Source organism: Phyllobates terribilis, unplaced genomic scaffold (assembly GCF_046119375.1).
Source record: "Phyllobates terribilis strain yellow unplaced genomic scaffold, ASM4611937v1 Scaffold_11__3_contigs__length_659146591, whole genome shotgun sequence".
Lineage (NCBI taxonomy): Eukaryota > Metazoa > Chordata > Amphibia > Anura > Dendrobatidae > Phyllobates > Phyllobates terribilis.
Genome location: NW_027362771.1, coordinates 548,731,640 through 548,759,520, shown reverse-complemented (window position 1 = coordinate 548,759,520; position 27,881 = coordinate 548,731,640). Strand labels below are relative to the sequence as shown.

Below are 27,881 nucleotides of genomic sequence, written 5' to 3'. Positions count from 1 at the left end.
AATCCATTTGTCAAACTTTTCTGGATGAGGATGGGACTGATTTTTATTCTTTATATGCTAATGTGAGCGTACCCTAATGGGAAAATCTGTCTTCACTGAATGCAGATTTTACCTCGAAATTGAAATTTTGATCAATTCTGTCAGAGAGAGAAGCAGAGCTCTCGGATATAAGCTGCCAAAGGCTTTTATCTAGCTTCATAGGTCTATGGTTAAGGCCAAGTTCACACATTCATATGTGGCCAATGCTCGGATCAATACGCAGCCTTACCATAGGTCTCCTGCTATGAAGCAGTTACTGTCATTCAGGTCAGGACTCAGGAGACTCGCTTGGTATTGCAATCCAAGCATGGTCCATATATCAGAGACGTTCGTACCCGGCCTTAGTAACACAACTTACTCTTTTTGTACTTCATTTAATGTTTTTCTACATTCAACAAACAAAATTTGAGATAAATGAAGTTAATTTTTAGGTACACTCCTAAACATTAATATTGCAACACCAAGAAGGAAAAGTCGTGGAATGATGGACATCACCGTATGGATCGACGTGTTACTGATTTGCAAATGATGAAAAAACGTTAACAACATTTTCAGAACATTGACCTCACATCACTGCTCTCAAAGGCTATCGTGGTGCGGAACAAGACGGAAATGAAGGTCCATCCTCTTCAGCGATGAGTCCTGCTGTTCTTTCGGACACAATAATAGTCGGAGATTGGTCTGGAGCCCATGTGGGCAACACCATAAGAGGCCTTCACGAAGGAAATGTCTCACTGGTCCTTCTCTGGGGAGTGTAGTGAGGAGTGGGATAATGTTCAGTAGTCGGATCCTTCTTGTCTTCACTCCAGGTACACTTAACAGCTCAGTGTTACATTGCTTTGTTGGTAGAACCAGTGGTACGGCCATTTTTCCAAATGTCTCAGGAGACGTTTTCCATCAGTATTTGTAAACCAGAACCAAGGGCATGAGAAATGCAGAAGTGGTGCTTGTTTTCCCATTATACTATTTCTCTGATTGCTCTACTCCTGGCTTACAAATACTGATGTAAAATACTGACCAAATACTGAACGTGCAAATGTGGCCTTACTGCGACAGTCTGTGTGGCCTAAACATGCTACCATGGTCTGCAGTGTATCCAAACTTGTCTCCCATCGAGTACATCTGGGACATCATTGATTGGCAACTGCACAGGAAGCTGCCAGCAGCGGATCTTGATGATTTTCCCAAGTGCAATCAGTGAGACAGAACATTCCACCAACAACCATTAATCTCATTGATAGCAGCCAAGGCTGTAAGTGAGGGATGTCTGTGTGTGGCGCCCATAGTTAGTACTCAATAATTTGAGATGTTTTTAACTTTTGTTTTGTCACCATATGCATTTCATTAACATGTCCGTCCATCCTGCGATCTCCATAACTCCATGACTTTTCCTTCTTGGTTTTGCAATTTCAATGTTGAAGAGTATAAAGTAGTAGCCAAAAGTTTTGAGACTGACACAATTTTTGGCTGTCACACTTTGCTGCTTCATCGTTTTCAGATCTTTTAGTCTGATAGTTCTACAGTTACTGGGGTACAGTTATCAGCATTTCATAAGTTTTTACACTTTTATTTTGACAAATTCATCAAGTTTATACAAAGCCTTAATATTTTAGTGTTGACCCTTATTTTTCGAGACTTCTACCCTTCGCCCCGGAAGCTGGATATCAGCTTCTGGGTCAAATCCTGACTGCTGACCGTCCATTCTAGTCTCATCAGTGCTTGGAGTTTATCACAATTTCTGTGTTTTTGTTTGTCCTCCAGCTTTTTGAGGATTGACCACAGGTTCTCAACGTTATGATACTGGAGTAGCACTGTTGGAATCCAGTGGCCGAAGGAGCATGAGCAGGCACAACAAGTGGTAGTAGATGTCCTTGGAGTTAGCAAAGGAGTTGTAGGAAACAATCCGTAGATAGGTAAGAACAGTCTGGGTAAGAATGTTCAGAGCTGGAGACTGGAACTAAACTAAACAGCTAGACACAATACTCAAGCAATGTATGAAAGATCGATGTGGCTTTAAGTAGGCCCAAACAGAAAACAAGATGGATTCCACAGGTTCAGAATCTTAGAAAAGGGCAATTGCAGAACACAATAGCAGCCTCCAGTGGTAAGGAGTGAAATTGCAGCACATTTAACAAGTGAACAATAGCGGCCACTAGTTGTCAAACTGTAGAAGGACAACAGGAATCATGACACAATGGGATTGAGATCTGAGTTGTTTCCTGGGAATGAACCCAAAATTTTAATATTTTGTTCCTCAAGCCACGTATCACTTTTGCCTTGGGACATGGTATCCATCATGCTGGTAAAAGTATTGATCATCAAAAAATTCCTATGGATCTATATTATAGATATACAGGTATAAATCTATTGTGCTGCCGTAGTGGCACAGCACACAAGAATATCATGTGCATGGGCCCTTACACGTTGCAGCATTTTGTAAAATGTCATTTTTATGGCTACATGTCCAGTTTTAGGTCAGCTGGACAGTGTATGGTGTCAGGCGAGTGTACAAAAAATTGTTAGATTTTCATCCAGAAAATCTTTTTTTTTTTTTTTTTCAGAGGGGATAATGGTATTCTATGATTTTTCTTGATTACTTTTTTTTATTAAAACTAAAAATAAATAAGGTTCAAGTCAAAGGGAAAATGTATACTGGACGACCAGGGCCATTAAATAGGCGATCAAGCTACATGCAAACCGATCGGTGGTCATTTAATGGTCTGTTTAGACCTGTTTGTACTAGGTCTGTGGTCTGTTTAGACCAACCACTGTTCTATGTGCACAGAACGATCATTAAAATGATTGTTCTGTGCGCACAGAATATCATGGCAATGGCAGCACATCTCCTGTTTACACATACTGACAATGTACAGCCAAGAAAGATGACTTTTAAGCCAGCTTAAAAATCAATAGGCCCAACGAACAAGCATTTGTTCATTTATGGAGATGATTGCCGACCTGTGTAGACAAGCTGATAGTCGGGAAATGATGTTCCCAATTATCGACCTGTCTAAATAGGTCCTAAATCGACCTCTCAAACAATTCCTCCTCAATCAATCTAGTAGATATTTCTTGCGCCACTTTTCCCAATTTAATGAAGTCCAGTTTGCTCAACCAGATGTTCACATGAAATCCTTGCTTCTGGCTCAGTAGAGACAACATGGCGTAATGCTTTTCTTCGGTGGCACTGCTGTCCTGTTTTATGAGATCAATATCACTGTTTCTCAGTCCCAGCTCTAGAACGAATTTCTCAAATATGTGTGAAGGCACCAAGTCCACAAAAATACAGAAAGTTCTGGAAATGACTAAAAAAACAAAACAAAATGTGTTATCTGAGGTTCTAGTATCAGGAGATAATCACAGGAGAAGGAAGGAATGATGTCATCAGTACAATGATTAGTGTACATAGTTTTTTTACCAGCACAAATATGTTCATTACACGGGACCCCCTTTCTACATGAATTGTATAATATTTAATTATTAATTGCGGTGGCGCTGCAGGGAAATTTAAGGCTAAGTTCCCAAGATGAGTATCAGTGCTGAGCCGGCTGTCAGTGAGTGTTGGAGCGTGGATACAACTGTTGCTCACTATGTACTGAGCAGTGACTGAAAGCTATGCCGGCCGCACCTCTATGACTGAAAGCCGGAGGCTAGTGGGAGGAATGACGCTCATTTTCTCCCAGTATCCGGACTTTCAGTACTATAGCTGGATAACATTGGAATGCTATTACCTTCCGGATTAGCCCTATATCTGCAGGTTAATAGTGTTTACTTTAAAAAGTAATTATCGTTTTGCTTTGTTTTGTTTTTTTTTAAATTTCAAATCAGTTGTTTTTCAGAAGTGTTTTAGACAGGTACAGTAATTATTTGGGTTCTGAGACTCCCAATAGCTCAAAAACACTCAGCTTCCGCATGAGTACATAGTTTCATAGGTTGAAAAAAGACCTGGGTCCATCAAGTTCAACCTTTCTCCACCACTCGAACATTTTGTCACTCAATTAACTAACCCACAATATTATTTGTACTGAGGAAATCATCCACAGTACAGCTGAGTACAGACTCAATAGAAAGTCCATGGACCAACTTAAAACTATCTTTTTACAAACTGTAAAAACTGTTAGGTGGATTTATAACTGGCTCAGTGATCAGACTCAAAGAGTGGTCGTAAATGGCTTCACATCCAGCTGGATGAATGTCTCAAGTGGGGTACCACAGGGCTCCGTCCTGGGTCCTGTGTTGTCCAACATCTTTATCAATGATTTAGATGAAGGAATTGAGGGTAAACTGATTAAATTTGCTGATGACACAAAGCTAGGAGGGATAGCTAATACTAGAGAAGAGAGAGAGAGGATTCAAAAAGACCTAAATAAACTGGAGCAGTGGGCAGCAACCAACAGAATGGTTTTTAACAGGGAAATACGCAAAGTACTACATCTGGGCAATAAAAATGAAAAAAGCATATACAGAATGGGAGGAATAGAGCTAAGCAACAGTACATGTGAAAAAGACTTAGGTATACTAATAGATCATAGACTGAACATGAGTCAACAGTGTGATGCAGCAGCAAAAAAGGCAAATACAATTCTGGGATGTATTAACAGAAGCATACAGTCTAGATCACGTGAAGTCATTATCGGACTTTACTCCTCTTTGGTCAGACCTCATCTGGAATACTGTGTCCAGTTTTGGGCACCACATTTTAAAAAAGACATCGACAAACTGGAGCAAGTTCAGAGAAGAGCGACCAGAATGGTGACCGGTCTGCCAACCATGTCCTATGAGGAACGGTTACAGGATTTGGGAATGTTTAGCTTGCAAAAAAGAAGACTGAGAGGAGACTTAATAGCTGTCTACAAATATCTCAAGGGCTGTCACACTGTAGAAGGATCATCTTTATTCTCATTTGCACAAGGAAAGATTAGAAGCAATGGGATGAAACTGAAAGGGAGAAGATACAGATTAGATATTATAAAAAACGTTTTGACAGTGAGGGTGATCAATGAGTGGAACAGGCGGCCACGAGAGGTGGTGAGTTCTCCTTCAATGGAAGTCTTCAAACAGAGGCTGGACAGACATCTGTCTGAGATGATTTAGTGAATCCAGCATTGAGCAGGGGGTTGGACCAGATGACCCAGGAGGTCCCTTCCAACTCTACCATTCTATGATTCTATGAATTCAGACAATCATTGGGAGTCACAACACAGAGGGACAATCATCAAGGAAGGGATTGCAAAGGAGAAACCCATTAGGCTGGGACTGAATGGCGACTCCAGCGCCACCAAAGATTGCTCTCCGCAGCTGTTAATATCGCAGGGTAATGCAAGTGAATAGAGTTTGCAAAGTGACCCTCATGGTACTGTGACAATGAATATGCAAAATATCCGACTGGTTCCAATCTTTTTGCTGTATCCTGGAGGTTGCAATGTGACCCCATCAACCTGCATTACGCTGCAATGCATAAAGCTGCGCAAAACGATTTTTGGCTGTGAAACCAAAATCGTCAGCCCCAGCCTTAAAGGGATTGTCCAGGCTTGAGGTTAAAGTCTGCAGTCACGGTATGTCTTAGGAGTGGTCATGTCAGGATCCTCTGATGCAGTGCTGGAAGTGGGCGGTCATGTGACCGCAAGTATTTGCATACTTTCGGCCACATTCGGACGTGTCCGGCCTTGCTAAATTCACTTGTATTGAAAGAGGCCTACACGTCTATTCGGCACATAACCCCTTGTATGCAGATTGTATACTTTCAGCCACATGACTGCCGCTTTCATCACCGGAGAATCCTGACAGTGAGCACACTGCGCAATGTGAGGATTCACAAGTCTGCAGTCACATAGAGTAACTGCAGACTTGAACCCCAAGCCTGGACATCCCCTTCAAGGTTAAGATGTCCATTTACAGGAAGGGATTAAACGTACACTGTGTGCAGAATTATTAGGCAAATGAGTATTTTGATCACATGATACTTTTTATACATGTTGTCCTACTCCAAGCTGCATAAGCTTGAGAACCAACTACCAATTAAGTAAATCTGGTGATGTGCATCTCTGTAATGAGGAGGGGTGTTGACTAATGACATCAAAACCCTATATAAGGTGTGCTTAATTATTAGGCAACTTCCTTTCCTTTGGCAAAATGGGTCAGAAGAGAGATTTGACGGGGTCTGAAAAGTCCAAAATTGTGAGATGTCTTGCAGAGGGAGGCAGCAGTCTTGAAATTTCCAAACTTTTGAAGCGTGATCACCGAACAATCAAGTGTTTCATGGCAAATAGCCAACAGGGTCGCAAGAAGCGTGTTGGCCAAAAAAGGCGCAAAATAACTGCCCATGAATTGAGGAAAATCAAGCGTGAAGCTGCCAAGATGCCATTCGCCACCAGTTTTGCCATATTTCAGAGCTGCAACGTTACTGGAGTATCAAAAAGCACAAGGTGTGCGATACTCAGCGACATGGCCAAGGTAAGGAAGGCTGAAAAACGACCACCTTTGAGCAAGAAACATAAGATAAAACGTCAAGAATGGGCCAAGAAATATCTTAAGACTGATTTTTCAAAGGTTTTATGGACTGATGAAATGAGAGTGACTCTTGATGGGCCAGATGGATGGGCCAGAGGCTGGATCAGTAAAGGGCAGAGAGCTCCACTCCGACTCAGACGCCAGCAGGATGGAGGTGGGGTACTGGTATGAGCTGGTATCATCAAAGATGAACTTGTGGGACCTTTTCGGGTTGAGGATAAAGTGAAGCTCAACTCCCAGACCTACTGCCAGTTTCTGGAAGACAACTTCTTCAAGCAGTGGTACAGGAAGAAGTCGGTATCGTTCAAGAAAAACATGATTTTCATGCAGGACAATGCTCCGTCACATGCATCCAACTACTCCACAGCGTGGCTGCCAGTAAAGGTCTAAAAGAAGAAAAAATAATGACATGGCCCCCTTGTTCACCTGATCTGAACTCCATAGAGAACCTGTGGCCCATCATAAAACGTGAGATCTACAGGGAGGGAAAACAGTACACCTCTCGGAACAGTGTCTGGGAGGCTGTGGTGGCTGCTGCACGCAATATTGATTGAAAACAGATCAAGCCACTGACAGAATCTATGGATGGAGGCTGTTGAGTGTCATCATAAAGAAAGGTGGCTATACTGATCACTAATTGTTTGGGATTTTGTTTTTGCATCTCAGAAATGTTTACATCTAAATGTTGTGCACTGATATTGGTTTACCTGGTGAAAATAAACAAGTGAGATGGGATTATATTTGGTTTTTATTAAGTTGCCTAATAATTCTGCACAGTAATAGTTACCTGCACAAACAGATAGCCTCCTAAGATAGCCAAATCGAAAAAAAGCCCACTCCAACTTCCAAAAATATTAAGCTTGGATATTTATGAGTCTTTTCGGTTGATTGAGAACATAGTTGTTGATCAATAATAAAAATAATCCTCTAAAATACAACTTGCCTAATAATTCTGCACACAGTGTATAAGTGCAGAAGAGATGTGAAATGGGTTGAAATATAGGCACAATTTTAATTTGCATCTTACCTTCTTCTTCTCTGATATCAATTGTCATGTAAAGTTTGTATTCTTGTGGTAGAAACTGTTCCTGTGCGTTCGCCTCTGTAGTCTCATAATGTTTTACATGCTTGGTGAATATCTGTCAGATACAGTTCATATCCGTCAGTCACTGTACACACACATATAGGAGTTTATATCTAAGTGCAGGAAATAAATGGGAAAATAATCCAAAATGTACCAAAAGGTATAGAAATCTTTGAAAATTAGAAGAGACCGGGCGGTCAGGGTAATGCAGCTAGAACATATAGTGGGGAGATTAATTCTGCACGATTGCACAGTACATTAAATATATGGAGAACTGGGGGTCCAAATTTATTATGATTTTTATATTTTAAGACCCCATACGCCTAAGACAAAAGTGGGCCAATGAATGATTGTTAGTCAGGGGTGAAAACAATATTGCAGATTGCAAAGGCTGAGTTAGATTGTTTTCACCCAATGATACAGCCAGTTCTTTTCATCCTCTGAAAAAAAAATCCAACAAGATGGGTGAATTGAATGATAACGATTGGAAGGCTACGTTCCCACGATGAGCTTTTGGCGTATTTTTGTTGTTGCAGAATTTTTGCACCATTTCTGCAAATATTATTTAAATTGGGTCACTTGCAGGGTTTTTTTTTTATTGTGTTTTTGTCTTCTTTTGGTATGTCATGCTCTAAATAAAGCTGCTTTGTTTTTGTATACTACCTGGTATTTGGCTTTGACAAAATCTTATTGACATACTTAGATGCAGATTACATGCGTTTTTGATGCATGTGCACGCACCATCTTTTTTGATGAACCAAATGTCCACAAAAAATCACGGATCAAAAGTCCCAGATCAAAATTACCCTTACAAGTGTATATAATATTAAAATATAATGTTAGGAATATACAGTCCTGACAAAGTGTTGGCACCCTTGGAATTGTTACATAAAATGAAGTGTTTTCCCCAGAAAATGATTGCAATTACACATGTTTTGTTATACATATGTTTATTTTCATTGTGTGTATTGGAACAACACAAACAAAACTGAGAAAAAAGTCAAATTGAACATAATTTCACAACTTTGTTTCAAGCACGTGATGCTGGTTCAAACTCACATGTGGCAAGTAACAGGTGTGGGCAATATGAAAATCACACCTGAAACCAGATAGAAAGGGGAGAAGTTGGCTCAGTTTTTTACATTGTGTGTCTGTGTGTGCCACACTAAGAAAGGAGAACAGAAAGAGGAGAAGAGAACTGTCTGAGGACTTGGGAACCAAAATTGTTGAAAAGTATCAACAATCTCAAGGTTACAAGTCCATCTCCAGAGATCTTGATGTTCCTTTGTCCATGGTGCGCAACATAATCAAGAAGTTTACAACCCATGGCACCGTAGCTAATCTCCCTGGATGTGGACGGCAGAGAAAAATTGATGAAAGGTTGCAACGCAGGATAGTCTGGATGGTGGATAAGCAACCTCAATCAAGTTCCAAATAAATTCAAGCTGTCCTGCAGGCTCAGGGTGCATCAGTATCAGCGCAAATTATCCATTGACATTTGAATGAAATGAAAAGCTATGGCTAGAGACCGAGGAGGACATAGAGACATAAAAAATCTAGACTGCAGTTTGCCAAAATATACGTGAGGAAGCCAAAGTCCTTCTAGGAAAGTGTCTTCTGGACAGATGAGACCAAGATAGAGTTTTTTTGGTAAAGCACATCATTCTACTGTTTACCGAAAACGGAATGAGGTCTACAAAGAAAAGAACACAGTACCTACAATCAAATATGGTGGAAGTTCAAAGATGTTTTGGGGTTGTTTTGCGGCCTCTGGCACTGGGTGCCTTGATTGTGTGCAAGACTGTAACATACCTGGCGGCGTCCTTGCATAGTGGTCCATCTCCCACTGTGCAAGAGCGCGCACTTGATCTCCAGTCCAGTTTGCTAGCCTGGCTTCCCTCCATGCTGTCTGTTTGCCTCTGTGTCTGCTGCTTAAGGGCGGCGCCCGATCACTTCCTGCTTTTTGTACCTGCTGTAGGCACACCCCTTGTGCGTCCTCAGCCTATTGCTGTCTGTCATCTGGTATTTAACCCAGCTGCTCCAATGAATCCCTGCCTGAGCATTGTGTTCTGTCAGTTGGCCTTTGGTCTCTGATATGCCAGGTCCCGTTTATGTTTCCTGCCTTCGGTATCAGTTCCCGTGTCTGAACTGTGTCCTGTCTGTATTATCTTCTAGCCTGTTGTCTTCTGCCTATCCTGGAGGCTGTATTTCCAGGCCTGTGTGAACTCGCTCCTGCCTGTTCGTTCCGCCTTATAGGGGCCGCTTACCTAGACCTGCTCCTGTATCTTGCTGCTGTGTCTGTTCTTGTCTGAATACTCTCCTAGCCTGTTTTGTTTTTCTCTATGTCCATACTTTCCCTTTTTCTGCAGAGTCTGAACTCGTACCTAACTCCTGCTCGTTGTCACTGTACTTCCGTTTGTGAGTTTGTGGTCCACTCGCTACTTCTCTGCAAGTACCCTGTGGGTATCTGGTTCTGCCTTTCCCTTCTAGTCTGTTCCGTGGAAACAGAGCCCTGTCCCCACCGCGTCTGCGGTTTTCGCTTTGCTCAGCTCTGTCCACCGCGTCTGCGGTTTTCGCTTTGCTCAGCTCTGTCAACCGCGTCTGCGGTTTTCGCTTTGCTCAGCTCTGTCCACCGAGTCTGCGGTTTTCGCTTTGCTCAGCTCTGTCCACCGCGTCTGCCGTTTTCGCTTTGCTCAGCTCTGTCCACCGCGTCTGCCGTTTTCGCTTTGCTCAGCTCTGTCCACCGCGTCTGCGGTTTTCGCTTTGCTCAGCCCTGTCCACCGCGTCTGCGGTTTCGAATTTGTCTCCCAGTCTGTACTGGACCCTACCCAGCATGCGCTCTAGTCTGCCTGTTCCTGTATTCCCCGGTGTGGGTCAACAGCCGTGTCCGGAGTCTGACCTGGAGTAGACCCTGGTTCCTCTGCTCGGTTCCTCCCTGGTGCACTGGCGTCGTATGCCGTCGTGCGACCTTGGTCGGATCAGGGCAGATACTTAGTTACGCCCCTCCAGGCACTCTCCGGTTCATGGCACAGTGGAATCACTACATACACACGCACACGCCACTCAGCCCGGGCGTGTGCATTACAGCATGCTCAGGCCATGGTTCCCGTTGAGCCCCACGGCCTTCGCTCTCTGAGACGTTTTCCAGCGAATACGTGCATTAAAAATAAATAATTATTTTTTTTCTCTAGCTAGTTCCAGGCGAATTACGCACCCGTCCAGATGGATCTATCAGCTCTCGTTCCTGCGGATAAGCCACGTTACTATGGGGATCCAAGACAGAGTTGTGCATTTGTGGAGCAATGCATGCTACACTTCAAGTTCTACCCTCTTTGTTTTCCCACCGATCGGGTTAAGGTGGGATTCATTATGTCTAACCTAGCGGGTGATGCCTTGGAATGGATCAACCCCCTATGGGAAACACAGGATCCTATCGTCCTGGACATAATGGCCTTCCTGGTGGCCTTTCTAATGGTCTTCGATGATCCTAACCCGGAGGCTCCTGCTGAAGCTTCACTTCCCAATATCCCGGAGCAGCCCCGATGGGTAATGTGTGTGGGTAGCGCAATAGTCCTCCAGCCCAATGAGACTACTGCGCACCCAGAATCCTCACAGGGTGACTACGCTCTCCGGAATACTTCTCCCAACCTCAAGAGGCAGTCTAGACGTGCTAGACGTAGAGGCAAGCCGTCACGCCAGGGTCTGTCCTCCCTGAGACCTCCTGACCCCAACCTTGAAGTCCCTACTGAAGCTTCATCTCCCTGTATCCCGGAGAAGCCCCAACGGGTAATGTGCGTGGGTAGTGCACCAGTTCTCCTGCCCGAAGAGACTACTGCCCATCCAGACTCCACACAGAAGAACTTCCTGCATCCGGCATCAGATACTTCACCCACTTTAACCAGTGTGCATGTCCAAGGATGCTCCGAAGCTGTGATTACCTCAGAGTCTGTGCACCTCTACTACCTGGCGGAGGACCCCCTGTTGCCTCCTGAATCCTCCGGGATACCACTCGATGACAAATGGAAAGAGACTTCTCTACACCCGGTACTCGATACTTTGTCCGCTCCGTCTTGTGAGCCTGACAATGGGTACCCCAAAGTGGTAGTTACCCCCGAGTCTCTACACCCCTCCGACCAGGCGGAGGACCTCCAGTTGTCTCCTGAACCCTTCGGGGTGCTACCTGATAGCGAATGGACAGAGACTCTCCTATACTCGGTACCTGATACCTCGCCCGCTTCTTCCAGCGAGTCCGACCTAGTGTACTTCGAAGCAGAGGTTATCCCCGAGTCTCTACACCCCTCCGACCAGGCGGAGGACCTCCAGTTGTCTCCTGAACCCTTTGGGGTGCTACCTGGTAGCGAATGGACAGAGACTCTCCTATACTCTGCACCTGATACCTCGCCTGCTTCGTCCAGTGAGTCTGACCTAGTGTACTCCGAAGCAGAGGTTACCCCCGAGTCTCTACACCCTTCCGACCAGGCGGAGGACCTCCAGTTGTCTCCTGAACCCTTCGGGGTGCTACCTGATAGCGAATGGACAGAGACTCTCCTATACTCGGTACCTGATACCTCGCCCGCTTCTTCCAGTGAGTCCGACCTAGTGTACTCCGAAGCAGAGGTTATCCCCGAGTCTCTACACCCCTCCAACCAGGCAGAGGACCTCCAGTTGTCTCCTGAACCCTTCGGGGTGCTACCTGATAGCGAATGGACAGAGACTCTCCTATACTCGGTACCTGATACCTCGCCCGCTTCTTCCAGTGAGTCCGACCTAGTGTACTCCGAAGCAGAGGTTACCCCCAAGTCTCTGCACTCTTCCGACCTGGAGGAGGACCCCCAGTTGTTTCCTGAATCCTCCGGGGTACCACCTGATAACAAAGAGACAGTGACTTTTCTACACCTTGTACCTAATACCTCGCCCATTTCATCCTGTGAGCTTGACAAGATGTACCCCGAAGCAGAGGTTACCCCCGAGTCTCTGCACCCCTCCAACCCGGCGGAGGGCTTCCAGTTGTCTCCTGAACCCTCTGGGGTGCTACCTGATAATAAGTGGAGAGAGACTTCCTTGTGTGCTATTCCTGGTACTCCACCCGTTTCGTCTGTTGCTGAGGATGGTTGGATAGGAGGTAGCATCCTAGCTACCCAGAGGAGACCAGTTTTTCCGGTGGACAGTGGAAGTGATCTCCTTGAAGTAAAGGATTGGCCCTCAAATTCCCTGCGGAACATTCTGGCAGGCCTGAAGAAGAGGGGGCGTAAGGGGGGGGGGGGTACTGTAACATACCTGGCGGCGTCCTTGCATAGTGGTCCATCTCCAACTGTGCAAGAGCGCGCACTTGATCTCCAGTCCAGTTTGCTAGCCTGGCTTCCCTCCATGCTGTCTGTTTGCCTCTGTGTCTGCTGCTTAAGGGCGGCGCCCGATCACTTACTGCTTTTTGTACCTGCTGTAGGCACACCCCTTGTGCGTCCTCAGCCTATTGCTGTCTGTCATCTGGTATTTAACCCAGCTGCTCCAATGAATCCCGGCCTGAGCATTGTGTTCTGTCAGTTGGCCTTTGGTCTCTGATATGCCAGGTCCCGTTTATGTTTCCTGCCTTCTGTATCAGTTCCCGTGTCTGAACTGTGTCCTGTCTGTATTATCTTCTAGTCTGTTGTCTTCTGCCTATCCTGGAGGCTGTATTTCCAGGCCTGTGTGAACTCGCTCCTGCCTGTTCGTTCCGCCTTATAGGGGCCGCTTACCTAGACCCGCTCCTGTATCTTGCTGCTGTGTCTGTTCTTGTCTGAATACTCTCCTAGCCTGTTTTGTTTTTCTCTATGTCCATACTTTCCCTTTTTCTGCAGAGTCTGAACTCGTACCTAACTCCTGCTCGTTGTCACTGTACTTCCGTTTGTGAGTTTGTGGTCCACTCGCTACTTCTCTGCAAGTACCCTGTGGGTATCTGGTTCTGCCTTTCCCTTCTAGTCTGTTCCGTGGGAACAGAGCCCTGTCCCCACCGCGTCTGCGGTTTTCGCTTTGCTCAGCTCTGTCCACCGCGTCTGCGGTTTTCGCTTTGCTCAGCTCTGTCCACCGCGTCTGCGGTTTTCGCTTTGCTCAGCTCTGTCCACCGCGTCTGCGGTTTTCGCTTTGCTCAGCTCTGTCCACCGCGTCTGCGGTTTTCGCTTTGCTCAGCTCTGTCCACCGCGTCTGCGGTTTTCGCTTTGCTCAGCTCTGTCCACCGCGTCTGCGGTTTTCGCTTTGCTCAGCTCTGTCCACCGCGTCTGCGGTTTTCGTTTTGCTCAGCTCTGTCCACCGCGTCTACGGTTTTCACTTTGCTCAGCTCTGTCCACCGCGTCTGCGGTTTTCACTTTGCTCAGCTCTGTCCACCGCGTCTTCGGTTTTCGCTTTGCTCAGCTCTGTCCACCGCGTCTACGGTTTTCACTTTGCTCAGCTCTGTCCACCGCGTCTGCGGTTTTCACTTTGCTCAGCTCTGTCCACCGCGTCTGCGGTTTTCGCTTTGCTCAGCTCTGTCCACCGCGTCTGCGGTTTTCGCTTTGCTCAGCTCTGTCCACCGCGTCTGCGGTTTTCGCTTTGCTCTGCCCTGTCCACCGCGTCTGCGGTTTCGAATTTGTCTCCCAGTCTGTACTGGACCCTACCCAGCATGCGCTCTAGTCTGCCTGTTCCTGTATTCCCTGGTGTGGGTCAACAGCCGTGTCCGGAGTCTGACCTGGAGTAGACCCTGGTTCCTCTGCTCGGTTCCTCCCTGGTGCACTGGCGTCGTATGCCGTCGTGCGACCTTGGTCGGATCAGGGCAGATACTTAGTTACGCCCCTCCAGGCACTCTCCGGTTCATGGCACAGTGGAATCACTACATACACACGCACACGCCACTCAGCCCGGGCGTGTGCATTACAAAGGCATCATGAAATCTGAAGATTACCAAAGGATTTTGGGTTGCAATGTAGTGCTTAGTGTCAGAAAGCTGGGTTTGCGTCACAGGGACAATGACCCCAAACATACTTCAAGAAGCACCCAGAAATGGATGGAAACCAAGCACTGGAGAGTTCTGAAGTGGCCAGCAAGCAGTCCGTATCAAAATCCCATTGAACACCTGTGGAGAGATCTTAAAATTGCTTTTGGAAGAAGGTGTCTTCAAATATGAGACCCCTTGAGCAGTTTACAAAAGAAGAGTGGTCCAAAATTCCAGTTGAGAGGTGTAAGAAGCTTGTTGATGCTTATGGGAAGCGATTGATTGCAGTTATTTTATTCCAAAGGGTGTGCAACCAAATATTAAGCTGTGGGTGCCAACAATTTTGTCCGGCCCATTTTGGGGGTTTTGTGTGAAATTATGTCCAATTTGCCTTTTTTTCTCAGTTTTTTTTTGTGTTGTTCCAATACACACAAAAGGAAATAAACATGTTTATAGCAAAGCACTTGTAATTGCAATAATTTTCTGGGAAAAATACTTCATTTTCTGTAACAATTTCAAGGGTGCCAACACTTTTGGCCATGGCTGTAACATTCAGAAACTAATGACATTTACATGATTAACTCTGAACAAAGGGCCTTAAAATCTGCGTGGAGGCTAACGGGAACTCAGAATGTTTCATTCCTGATACTTTGGCCTGGTTGGGCACATGGTCCACTATAGCCAAACTGGGGCACCCCAATTTACCATAGGAAGGGGGGGAGGGATGAAAGAAAACAAGTTATTTAATATGCAATGTACTTGCCACCTTATTAGCCCACAATCCAGTTACAGAACTTGTATTTCCCTATTAAAATATAGGCCATCCTGGAACATGAAAGGACTCACTTGCTGGGAGTCAGCAGAGCCGAGTGTGATCCATAAACATTCTCTACCCTCAAGGAAACAGAAGAACAACTATAGACAGAAATGTTTCCGTATTTTCTGTTATTTCACCCTTTTAATTGTATAACTGTTCTGCCTCTCTCTGTCTCCTTATTTTTTTCTTTTTACAAGCACTGTATTTTTTATATTAAAGCTTAAATTGCTACTATGTATAGTGTGAGGGGATTGGTGCATGATGGTTCCCACCCAGCCGATAAATAACCGGCCTGCCTACTTATTGAGGCCATTAATAAGTTTTCACAAGCAGTAATAAGTCTCCCATGTTGCGTTGTGTTATGGGGTCCTCCTGACTTTCTGTCAACTGATGATATTGGGGGAGAACAGAATTGATCACCTTATGTTTAAATACCCAATCCCTGTATTCTCAGGAGAGGAGAGCAACGACCAGAGGAGTCTGATAGTGTTTTTATGGAGGAGTGGGCAGAAAAAAAGCATCTGAATGAGCCTTTGTTGATAATCTCCTAGACCACCAGGGATATTGGTAATAACCCTTTCAAAACAGTGCCCCCTCCAGGAATAGTGCTCCCTACAGTAATAATGCCCTATCAGTTCCCCCTGCAGTAATGATGCCCCATTAGTGCTCCCTCCAGTAATCATGTTATATTAGTGCCCCATCTAGGAGCATTGCTCCATTAGTGCCTGTTACAGTAATAATACAACCCAGGGTTCAGCAACCCCCAGGAAAATAAAGTTTATATTTAAGCTATTCTCCCCTCATATCGACAGTTATCAAGTTCTCTTCCACAAGAGCACATTGGTACTGATGTCATTGTGCCACCTGCACCAGGACACCGACGCCTATTACGCCTCAGGTCTACAGCAGCCCACTGCCTACAAGATGAAGAGTTGAAGGGCAAGCAGCCCATGTACCATAGGATCAAAATGTATTGGTGTCCTGTCGACAACGCACAGCTCAAAGTGGCACTTGCGGGAGCACCGGATCTTCTGGTGCTAATGACGCCCCTGAGCCCAGCAATATCAGATGACAATATCTTTACTATGGTGACCCTAATGAAACACCACTATAAGGCCAACCAGTATACAGTACAATGGGCCCCACTATGTCCTCCATACAGAATAATGGGCCCCACATAGTCCTCCATACAGAACAATAGGCCCCACGTAGTGGTGGTGGTTCTGGTGTCACGGGCCAAATAAAACCACTCTGCGGGCCAGATTTGGCCCATGGGCCAGAGTCTGACATGTATGTACTAAATCAATTGAAGGGGACAATAGTAGGGGATCTGTGATGCACAACCTCTGGCAGTGTGGAGTGTGACAGCTCCATTGTTCTGTCAGTACTTGACCATTGCAGCAATTAAAGTTCTTAGTGAATTACTGACAATATTCTAACCACCTACAAAGACAGGGTAAAAACCCATTTAAATGGGCCGATAATCGCGATAGATCGTTAGAACTCATGTTAGCGGCTTATGTAAACATGGTGGCCATCACCCAAGAAACCAGCAATACACTCATTCACTGGGTGACTGAGACTTTCATGAAGGTAGCAAAATCTTTGTTATCTTCAGCACACCATCCTGTGTTATCAAAAAATGTGCTGCAGATAACAATGATATTCTCTTCTCACAGAAAGATCTTAGTAACGTTCGCTCTGTGCACATACTGTAGAGTCCTGTCGGCCTGTCTAAACACGGCATTAAAGGACCGACGATCGCTTGAGTGTAGCCGATTGGTGGCCGTTTAATGACTGTGGTCGGCAAGTGTAACGATAAAGAGGATGTGCATTGTTATGTAACTTCACTAAGTCAGTTACTGTTCACATTATGTAAAAATAAAGATACTGAGACCTCACATGAGTCATTAGAATAGATGATGCTGCAGGGCGGCTTTTTCACTTACTTTTGGTATCCATTTTAATCCTGAAAAAAAAAAAAATCATGAGTAGAATTTTTCTACGGTGACACAAGACAAGACACAAAAAGGTTTACAACTGGCATAAACACTTTGATGAATGCTTTTAGCTTACAGATGCTGATGTAAAATACTGAACATGTGAACATGGCCTTAATGCTCTTTTCGGCCCATGACACTACTGCAGCTAGTGGTACTACCTCACTGTTAGTGATATGCTGGGAGTTGTAGTTTCATGAAAGCTGGAAAGTTACAGCCTGTAGTCCATTTCTCCCAGTTATATTATAATATACATTTTGATGTTCCACCAGACACTTACCATCCCCGGATCTCCTACAGAAGAACCAGGCACCGATGGCGATAATAAGTACAATAGTCACCGGGATACCAAAAGACACCACCATGTAAACTGAAAGAGAATGGCACAATTAGAAATCACGTGTGTCAATAAAGATGAGTGAATTGGTTCAAGGTGAAATTAATTTGTCTTGAGTTTTACAAAAAAAAATCAGATTTTTCTAGATGAAAATCAAATTTCCAGGTCAAATTCGAGCAAACTGTTTGAATGGAATTTTGGCAGAATCGCTCATCACTAGGTGTCAATAGAGATGGTTTTTAAAACTATACCAGCAAAGATTATTCAGAACCCTTTGGGGAACAATGAATTAATACACGGAATGTCACCATGTTCGTCTTCACCCTATCCTTGCCAACCCAACGTCTGAGACTCCTGAAGAATGGGGAGCTCTCCCGGAAGAGCAGGAGAGTTTCTTGCCCTTGGGTCGACTCTCATCGGAATCCTCTTGATGTGTTATTTTTTTAAAAAGTATTTTGTATACCAGGAAGATATTTGACATTTCTAGTATTTGTCTTACCTGTTGGATTAGGTATTATTGGAACACACACAATATCAGAGGTGGAATTACAGGTTTGCTGTAAAACCTGCTCCTTGGGGCAACTAAAAACAACAGAAAAAAAAGACTATAGACAATGGCCAATATTTAGTGGCATACTTGGGCTAAATATCTTTACAGGCACACACCTAACATTTTTCATGCTTAGACCTCTCTGAAATGAGCAGGAGTAGAATTGCAGTACACTATGCACCTTGTAACTTAAAGGGATTGTTCACTTTCGGGAAAGTGGGTCCCAAACACTGTAAAATACCAAAAATAACAAACTCATAACTTACCTTCCTTGAGGTCCAGCGACTGCTCCTGTCCTGGTGTTTTGGCTGTAGTGGTGACATCACGCCACCACCTTTCTAGCCAGTCACTAAGTTCAGTGGTGAGTGCTATCAACCTCAGCACAACTCAGAGCTCAGTGACTGGTTGGAGTGGTAGTACTTGATGTCACTGCTGCAGTCAAAACACTGGGCCCGTAACAGTGGCGGGGACCCAGGGAGGTTGAGTACCTGCCGAGTTTGTTATTTTAGATATTTTACAGAGTTTTGGACCCACTTTCCTGAAAGTGGACAACCCCTTTAATTTTCCTAATAACCGTGGCCTAAACACCATTTCCTTGGAGATCACATTCATTTTTCTGATTGCTCTCCAAAAATACGTAAAAGGTTGCAAAACACCAACTGACAGCCTTTCCTGTACGAGCATCATGTATTCACATAGCGATAGCTGTCAATCACTGATTTGCACCGCCCACTGGACTGCATATAAAACCATAACGGACACAAATGTACAGACAATGACGCGTTTCGAGCTTGGAGTAAGCAAATATAAATTCCGAAACGCGTCAGTTGTCTGCACATTTGTGTCCATTATGGTTTTATATGCAGTGAAGAAATAAATTGGATTACTTTATAAGGAAGATGGCGTGCCTGTTTCTTTCTCCTACTGGATTGAAGGCTTTCACTTTTGGCACCGAGCACCAGAGGAAGACTTATTTTGCGGGTGTAGGGAGCTGCAATTTGTTTCTACGATCATTGTAGTCCTTTTTTTTTTTAAAATAAATATGGGCCATAGACTGAGAGAATACAAAATATATTCATATTATTAACATTTCTAAATTCCTATGAAAGTTAATAAATTAATTAGCCAATATTAACCACGGATGATTTTTTTTCTAAGCTGATTTTACACATAACTAGCTCTGACTCCATATCCATACTTAATAATGACCCCATACAGATACTAATCCTACTGTATGTCTGGATATATGCTGGGGTCACATCATTTCTTAACACTTCCACATACCTTGATCTGCACGGAAGACACTGATTAGATGTGGAATTTGTGGGGCAGTAGGTTCCATTCTTACACTGACAAACCGTGTTCTTAGTGATGTTACAAGGTGATATTTCCTCCTGATCTGTGATCACATGCAACAAGAGGAAGAACTACCAAGATTAGAATCCGGTCTTTCATAAAAAAAAAGTCATCTTCAGATGCATACCATAATCATCAGATCCATCACAGCAGTAATTGTTTAGTCTAAGGCAGTCCAGGCAAACATCATCAGGTTACAACAATTGTAGTCCACGTCTTGTGATCACAAGCTTGAAATCACCAGGGAAGTCAGAACCAGGGTTGGACTGGCCCACCGGTGAACCGGACAATCCTCCGGTGGGCCCTGGATTTTCCTTCAGTAGAGTTCATAGTGCAAACCTTGCAGCTGCTATGGGCCTCTTGAGTGGGGGAGAAAGGTGGGCCCTCAGAATCAAATCCTCTGGTGGGCCCAATGTTATTCAGTCTGATACTGGTCAGAATTAAGAACGTCAAGTCACATTGATGCACCATTGTGGGGACTGACCCGTTGTACATCTCTATTAAACACAACCTGTCCTCAACAAGTCAATTACCCCAGTTTCCTAATAAGTCAGATAGTAACAGACTATTTAGCTATGTGCACACTGAATTTTTCAAGGAATTTTTTGGAGCAAAACTGAGCAGAAACTACTCTCCAAATCCTTCTCCTAATCTCAAAACTCCTCAAAAACTTTAGAGTTTCTGCTCCAAAAACTCAGCAAAAAGACTCCGTGTGGACATCGCCTTACAGCAAACTCATAGCACGATTGAACTCATAGCATAATTGTAATAATATTACAATTAATGTATCAATAAGTATATATTGTCTAGTGTAGTTTTTACCTTAGTTGGTTATCAAAACTTGTCAACCTCACATTACAAGTTGCAAAATATCTACATTTCTAAAACACATCCTTCAGCACAAACAAAACTTGCCATAGTTGTACTCAGGGTTGGACTGGCCCACCAGAGAACTGGAGAATCCTCCGGTGGGCCCTGGCTTCTTCTTCAGGAGAGTACATAGTGCAAACCTTGCAGCTGCTATGGGGCTCTTGAGTGGGGGAGAAAGGTGGGTCCTCAGAATCAAATCCTCTGGTGGGCCCAATGTTCTTCAGTCTGACACTGGTTGTACTTCTCACCCTTGTAAAGATCTTTCTCTAGAGCCAATCTTCTCGTTGACAATTCATTCCCATTTTGTATTCCTTCTTTTCTCATTACTTTTTTACACATGGTTCCTTCCACATTGTGGCTCTGTAATGCTGCCAATGGCACAATGTGCCACATCTGTTGGAAATGCCAAGGTGCCCTCTCCCTTTAGGAAGGGCACCTTGGAAGATTTTTGACCTCTAAAACGCTCTATGTTCCGCTGCTGTCCGAAAATGTTTGGAGACAGCTGTGTTGTACTTATTACCTGGTCCCAATTCTCTTGTAGAAAAGGCAATTGGTCATAGCAAGGCAATTTGTTTACCAAGATTTTGAAGGTCTTTGGTGAAAACTTCTCATTCTGTGTGAATTGCTGCATCAAAGACTTAATAGCCTCTGAATCACACTAATCATACCATATCTTTACTCTATGCCTCCCTTGGAACACTTTTGGAAACTCCCCAAACTTTTTGCATTGGGTTAACAGTAAACCAGACCCTATAGTCCTAATCTACTCACCTAATGCAATAATGCTCCTGGCTATGAGTTTTCCAAATTTCCCTCGAGTTTCCTTTGTCTCCTTACCCCCCTCGTTGTTACTATATCTGTCTTACTTTCAGTACATATTACATTATATTATTAGCTTAGTTCCTTGAGCTATTCTTTGTTCTTGTGGTCTATAATGAGTGCACAACTAATGTCTGTTGATACTACAATTGTTGCCAGGAGCAAAACTACCTGTATAGCAGCTATAGTGGAGCTCAGGGGGGTCCAAGTTGCCCGGATGGCCCATAATGCAGTTGCTGGCATTGGAAGAGGTCACAATAATTCTTCTAGATCAGTGATGTCAAACTTAAAACACACAGAGGGCCAAAATGAAAAACTTGGACAAAGTCGTGGGCCAACCAGTATACAGGATAAGGGGCCACACACAGTCCTCCATACAAAATAATGGGCCCCACATAGTCCTCCATACAGAATAATGGACCCCACATAGTCCTCCATACAGAATAATGGGCCCCACATAGTCCTTCATACAGAATAATGGCCCCCACATAGTCCTCCATACAGAATAATGGGGCCCACATAGTCCTCCGTACAGAATAATGGCCCCCACATAGTCCTTCATACAGTATAATGGGCCCCACATAGTCCTCCATACAGAATAATGGGCCCCACATAGTCCTTCATACAGAATAATGGCCCCCACATAGTCCTCCATACAGAATAATGGGGCCCACATAGTCCTCCGTACAGAATAATGGCCCCCACATAGTCCTTCATACAGTATAATGGGCCCCACATAGTCCTCCATACAGTATAATGGGCCCCACATAGTCCTCCATACAGAATAATGGGCCCCACATAGTCCTCCATACAGTATAATGGGCCCCACATAGTCCTCCATACAGTATAATGTCCCCACATAGTCCTCCATACAGAATAATGGGGCCCACATAGCGGTGGTGGTTCTGGTGTCAGGGGCCAAATATAATCACCCTGCAGGTCAGACTTGGCCCACGGGCCAGAGTTTGACATGTGTGTGTTCTAGAGACATCATGGACAGCTGTAAAACCTCCTACACAACTTAACTTCAGTGGGGTAGATGGGCGCCTCTACATGACACCTGTGATATTAGAAGTGGTTTCACTGTGCGTTTAGGCGAGGTGTGTTGAGGCCGCTCTTAAAAGTTTGCTATGGTGCCCAGTCTATTCTACTTATAATCTCGATTGCATCCCAATTTTAGGGTCATAACATGTTTGGGTTAATACCATAATTAGTACTATTATTATGCGTTAGCACTTATTTACATTGCATCCACTCATAGTGTAATATTTTGCAAATTGTCTCTTACTATTTGACATCGGCTTAAAGTAATTTCAGGTGAGTTTTTAGAACAAATAGTCATTGTGTGAGGAATAAGACTATATCCGACTATTATTTGACTTGAATCCTGCATTTGTTCATAAGATTCCTCTGTGAAAGCTCGATCTCAAATTTTCAGTTGTCTCTGAGCTAGTAGGTGGAGACTATCAGCTATGATGTCTCCCATACACTGCACACACACAGACATAAGGGATCCCTGCTCTCCTGTCTCTATGTAGCACATATCATGCTCAGAAGCTGCAGTAGCATGAAAGACATTATACAGGAGCAATGTAGTTGTGAATCTAGCTCTGGGGTGAGATAAAAACTCACTAAAAATCAGTAAAATCATCTGTGTGCGTGTTTCTCTGCCTCTCTTACTCTCCTTCTCATTCACTCATCCCTTTCCTACAGATTTTAATAGTCAACTGTAATCTGATCTCTTGAGTCTTGCCCAAGACTGATTTTAACTTTTTTTCAGAGTGAATGATGAAATTCTTGGCAGGTGGGAGGAGAAATGGCTCATAAGTGGAGAAAGAAATACATTTCTCGGAGAACATACAATATATTTTCATTTTTCTTATATTCACCTTACTTTTGATTTATGTAGTTTGTTAAAAAACAAACTACATAAAAACTATTTTAGACATAATACACAACTCTCTTAACTTAACGGTATTTACCTGCACGGCATTTGGTACAAGTGAGGCAACTATTCAAGCCCGTCTCATGTTCACTATAATTCACCCCGGGATTACACATCTGACATAATCCCTGTGTATAAGATATCACACAGTCTTTCCTCACAAAGTATCCTAAAATGGAGAGAACTTTTTATAGACCACTGGACAGGATATTTCTGATCAATGACAACACATATTTATGACATTTATTCTGTAGCTTCAACCTGAAAAATAAAATATATGAAGTAACGATATATATTAAAGAAGGCTTGTACGAAGGTAGCAAGTTATCACCTATTCATAAAAAAAGGTCTTAACTTGTTAATGACTGGGGGCTTCACTGCTGGGACGCCCACAGATTCTGAGAATGGGGTTCTGAGTGGAGTGGCATTGTACTGGTGGTCCCATAGGTAGATAATAGAGCGGTGGCGCACATGCTCCATTCGGTGGAGGCACTGAAGAGCAAAGTTCCCAGAATTTGTGGGATTCTCAGTCATCAACAAGCTCCTATTTTACAGATATCATGGTAAAACCTCTTAAGCCGGGCCATACACATTTGATGGCTGTCTGCCGAACAATGCTTCGGCCGATAGTTCAGCTGACAGCCATCTCAGCCAACTTTCCCATACATAGGACACTTGCTCTGCCGGGTGCTCCTGAGAAATCCTGTATGAGAAATCTGCCCAAAGAAATCTCTTCCCAGGCTTATCTCCGGTAGAGCAATATGATCGGCAGTCCAAAATCGGACAAGTCCAATCGACATCTCCCCTGAAATCAGTTAGGAAATGCCCCCATACACATTAAAGTGTTGGCCGAACCTGTCGACATTGGCATGTTTGGCCGACATTAGTCTAATGTGTATGGGTCTTTAAAGCATTAAGCTGGCCATGCACATGAGACAGGTGTCGATTGAATGCTTGTTTGGGAGAAAGCCATCTCCCGGGATGCCACCTCCACCATGAAAATGAGCTCCTGGCTTAACCACGCAATCATATGTTCTCAACGGAAACAGAAGAGAAATTTTGCTGGACCCCTCTGGTGGTAACTTGTCTCCTCTTAACAATGCCAATAGTTCAGCTGACAGCTATCTCAAGCAACTTTCCCACACATAGGACACTTGTTCTGCCGGGTGCTCCTGAGAAATCCTGTATGAGAAATCTGTCCACAGACATCTCTTCCCGGGCTTATCTCCGGTAGAGCAATACGATCGGCAGTCTAAAATCGGACTGGCCATACACATGAGACAGCTGTCGAACGAATGCTTGTTTGGGAGAAAGCCATCTCCCGGGATGCCACCTCCACCATGTAAATGAGCTCCTGGCTTAACCATGCAATCATATGTTCTCAATGGAGACAGGAGAGAAATTTTGATGGACACCTCTGGTGGCAGCTTGTCTCCTCTAAAAACAAAAAGATAGGGAGCTTAAATTACACCTGTCCCCACACACATCAGATGATCGGTCAGTCCTGCCGAAATAGGCAAGTTAGGCCGACTTTAATAATGTGTATGGTGGTCTTTAAAGTGTGTCATTAAGACATCTTCTCTTAAGCTTCAGTTTTCCATACATTTCTTTTTCTGCATTTGATGTAGTAACATCAAGTGAAGGGTCATCCATCAAATACATTGAAAAGTTGGGACCACCAGAGTGGTTGCTGCTTTTTCTAGCAGTTTCTACTTTGGCTCCAGGCAATTGACAACCCAGAATCCCCTTTATGATGTCCATATAGAGTGAGGGAAATAAGTATTTGATCCCTTGCTGTTTTTGTAAGTTTGCCCGCTGACAAAGATATGAACAGTCTATCATTTTAAGGGTAGGTTAATTTTAACATTGAGAGATAGAATATCCCCCAAAAAAATCAAGAAAATCATTGTATAAATTAGATAATTGTTTTTGCATTTTGCAGTGAGAAATAAGTATTTTGATCCCCTGCAAACCATTATGAGTTCTGGTTCCTACAAACCAGTTAGACGTTCCTAATCAACTCGTTACCTGCATTAAAGACAGCTGTCTTACATAGTCACCTGTATAAAAGACTCCTATCCACAGACTCAATTAATGAGTCAGACTCTAACCTCTACAACATGGGCAAGACCAAAGAGCTTTCTAAGAATGTCAGGGACAAGATCATAGACCTGCACAAAGCTGGAATGGGCTACAAAACCATAAGTAAGACGCTGGGTGAGAAGGAGACAACTGTTGGTGCAATAGTAAGAAAATGGAAGAAATACAAAATGACTGTCAATCGACATCAATCTGGGGCACCATGCAAAATCTCACCTCGTGGGGTATCCATCATGAGAAAGGTGAGAGATCAGCCTAAAACTACATGGGGGGAACTTGTTAATGATCTTAAGGCAGCTGGGACCACAGTCACCAAGAAAACCATTGGTAACACATTACACCTTAAAGGTTTAAAATCCTGCAGTGCCCGCAAGGTCCCCCTGCTCAAGAAGGCACATGTGCAGGCCCGTCTGAAGTTTGCCAATGAACACCTGGATGATTCTGTGAGTTATTGGGAGAAGGTGCTGTGGTCAGATGAGGCAAAAATTGGGTTATTTGGCAATAACTCAACTCGCCGTGTTTCGAGGAAGAAGAAGGATGACTACAACCTAAGAACATCGTCCCAACCGTGAAGCATGGTGGTAGAAACATTATACTTTGGGGGTGCTTTTCTGCAAAGGGAACATGACGAAAACACCATACTGAAGGGAAGATGGATGGGGTCATGTATCGCGAGATTTTGGCCAACAACCTCCTTCCCTCAGTAAGAGCATTGAAGATAGGTCGTGGCTGGGTCTTCCAGCAAGACAATGACCCAAAACATACAGCCAAGGAAACAAAGGAGTGATTCAAAAAGAAGCACAGTAAGGTCATGGAGTGGCCTAGCCAGTCTCCAGACCTTAATCCCATAGAAAACTTATGGAGGGAGTTGAAGCTCTGAGTTGCCAAGCGACAGCCATCAAAATCTGAATGATTTAGAGATGATCTACAAAGAGGAGTGGACCAAAACTCCTCCTGACATGTGCGCAACCCTCATCATCAACTACAAACAACGTCTGACTGCTGTGCTTGCCAACAAGGGTTTTGCCACCAAGTATTAAGTGTTGTTTGCCAGAGGGATCAAATACTTATTTCTCACTGCAAAATGCAAAAAAAAATTGTATCTAATTTAAAGAATGTGATGGTCTTGATTTTTTTTTGGATATTCTATCTCTCAATGTTAAAATTAACCTACCCTTAAAATTATACACTGTTCATGTCTTTGTCAGTGGGCAAACTTACACTGTACAAGGGGGTCTTCTAAGATTATAAGCTCTAGTGAACAAAGGTTCCATTTCTAGATTGAAAGGATTCTTCATGATCCAGGACAGCTGGACCTTTTAGCTACAATCAGACCCAAACATAATGCAGTATACAGTACAGTGGTATAAGCTTTACAACGTAGAATCCAATACAGCATTATTCTTACCTGCAGGGCATTTCAGACACACAATCTTCCCGTTCATATAGTACGAACCATTACGCAGCAGTTCTTGTGTGACTTGTGGCTTACATCCTATGCTATTCACCTGTAAAGTGGAAATCTGATCATGAATAGATCAACTATGCAATGCTCTTATCGTCTATTATGGGCTCTATTGGACGCATGTGAGGGTCCACATCAACAGTGTGGGCAATTTAGTGTTAATCACGGGTGTTGTATTCTTTAAACTGGGATCTTGCAGCCTGGATGGAGAACGTAGAGAAATTTTTCTATGGACCAATGTATCCAGATCTTTCATCTGAACAAATAAACCAAGAAGTTCTCTGAATAAAAGTCAGGAGGAACGTAGACGACAGGTTAAGAGAAGAATGGACAAAGTGAAAAATGATCCCAAACGTTTGACATCAAGGGTCAGAGGAGAAAAGTATGCCTGTAGTGCCAAATACCAAGCAAGTAGAGCTCAGCAAAATATTTTGGAAAGTTCCAAATCTGGATTAATCAATACAATAAACTATAGATAGAAAAAGTCTAAGGCTAATCGTAGAAAAACAACTCATGTAGAAAGACCTCAACAGTCAGCAAAACTAATTACCAGCAATATTAATATCAATAGCCGCAGTTGCACGTGATTTTCATTGAATCGTGAAAAAGTGATATAGAATTAGTTTCCAAATGTTGAAGAGATGTGGATTTGTTGTGTTGCAAAAAAAGGCAATCACCGGCACTAGAAAATCTGAAGCAGTACTCTTCACTACTAGTGATGCCAGAACTTTGGTGGAATTATATAAAATAACATAAATTTGCAAGGAATATATAACTTCATAACAAGACGGAACACCAAAATGCCCGACGAGCCATACTAACTAACCAACAAAAAACGTGCATGAGCTACTCACCAGGTAGAGTACAATGGAGCATCTAATGGTCAGTGCCGGCCAAAGGTCACAAAAATAACTCCTAAGGAACCGCATATTGACCTGTAAGGACACAAGCATGTGAGGCTTCGGTTGCTACTACAATTACATTACATATCACCAGGAAGTAAAAAACACAGCCTGGCCTGCTGTGCATAAAAGAATGAGGAACTAAAA

The 27,881-nt window shown here is 43.7% G+C and overlaps 1 protein-coding gene and 1 long non-coding RNA gene across 3 annotated transcripts in view; one reads left to right on the top strand and one right to left on the bottom strand.

Annotated features, from left to right (window-relative positions):
* Positions 1-27,881, top strand: part of LOC141166866 (uncharacterized) — a 100,411-nt gene that overhangs the window by 40,249 nt on the left and 32,281 nt on the right. The window contains exon 3 of one of the 2 annotated variants that reach the window (XR_012251355.1): positions 15,393-15,481. The exons of the other annotated variant lie outside the window; for it this stretch is intronic. This is a non-coding gene — a long non-coding RNA (uncharacterized lncRNA). Of the gene's footprint in view, positions 1-15,392; positions 15,482-27,881 lie in introns of those variants that run through there. 2 annotated transcript variants of the gene reach the window in all.
* On the bottom strand, positions 394-27,881 carry LOC141166863 (tumor necrosis factor receptor superfamily member 10B-like). The gene is made up of 9 exons (XM_073654014.1): positions 27,687-27,881; positions 26,776-26,875; positions 23,305-23,436; positions 19,562-19,676; positions 18,227-18,309; positions 17,671-17,760; positions 17,340-17,359; positions 7,577-7,688; positions 394-3,344 (listed from the first exon to the last, which is right to left on the bottom strand). The coding sequence occupies exons 1-9, from the start codon at positions 27,783-27,785 to the stop codon at positions 3,061-3,063; spliced, it is 1,035 nt and encodes a 344-aa protein (XP_073510115.1). The 5' UTR covers positions 27,786-27,881; the 3' UTR covers positions 394-3,060.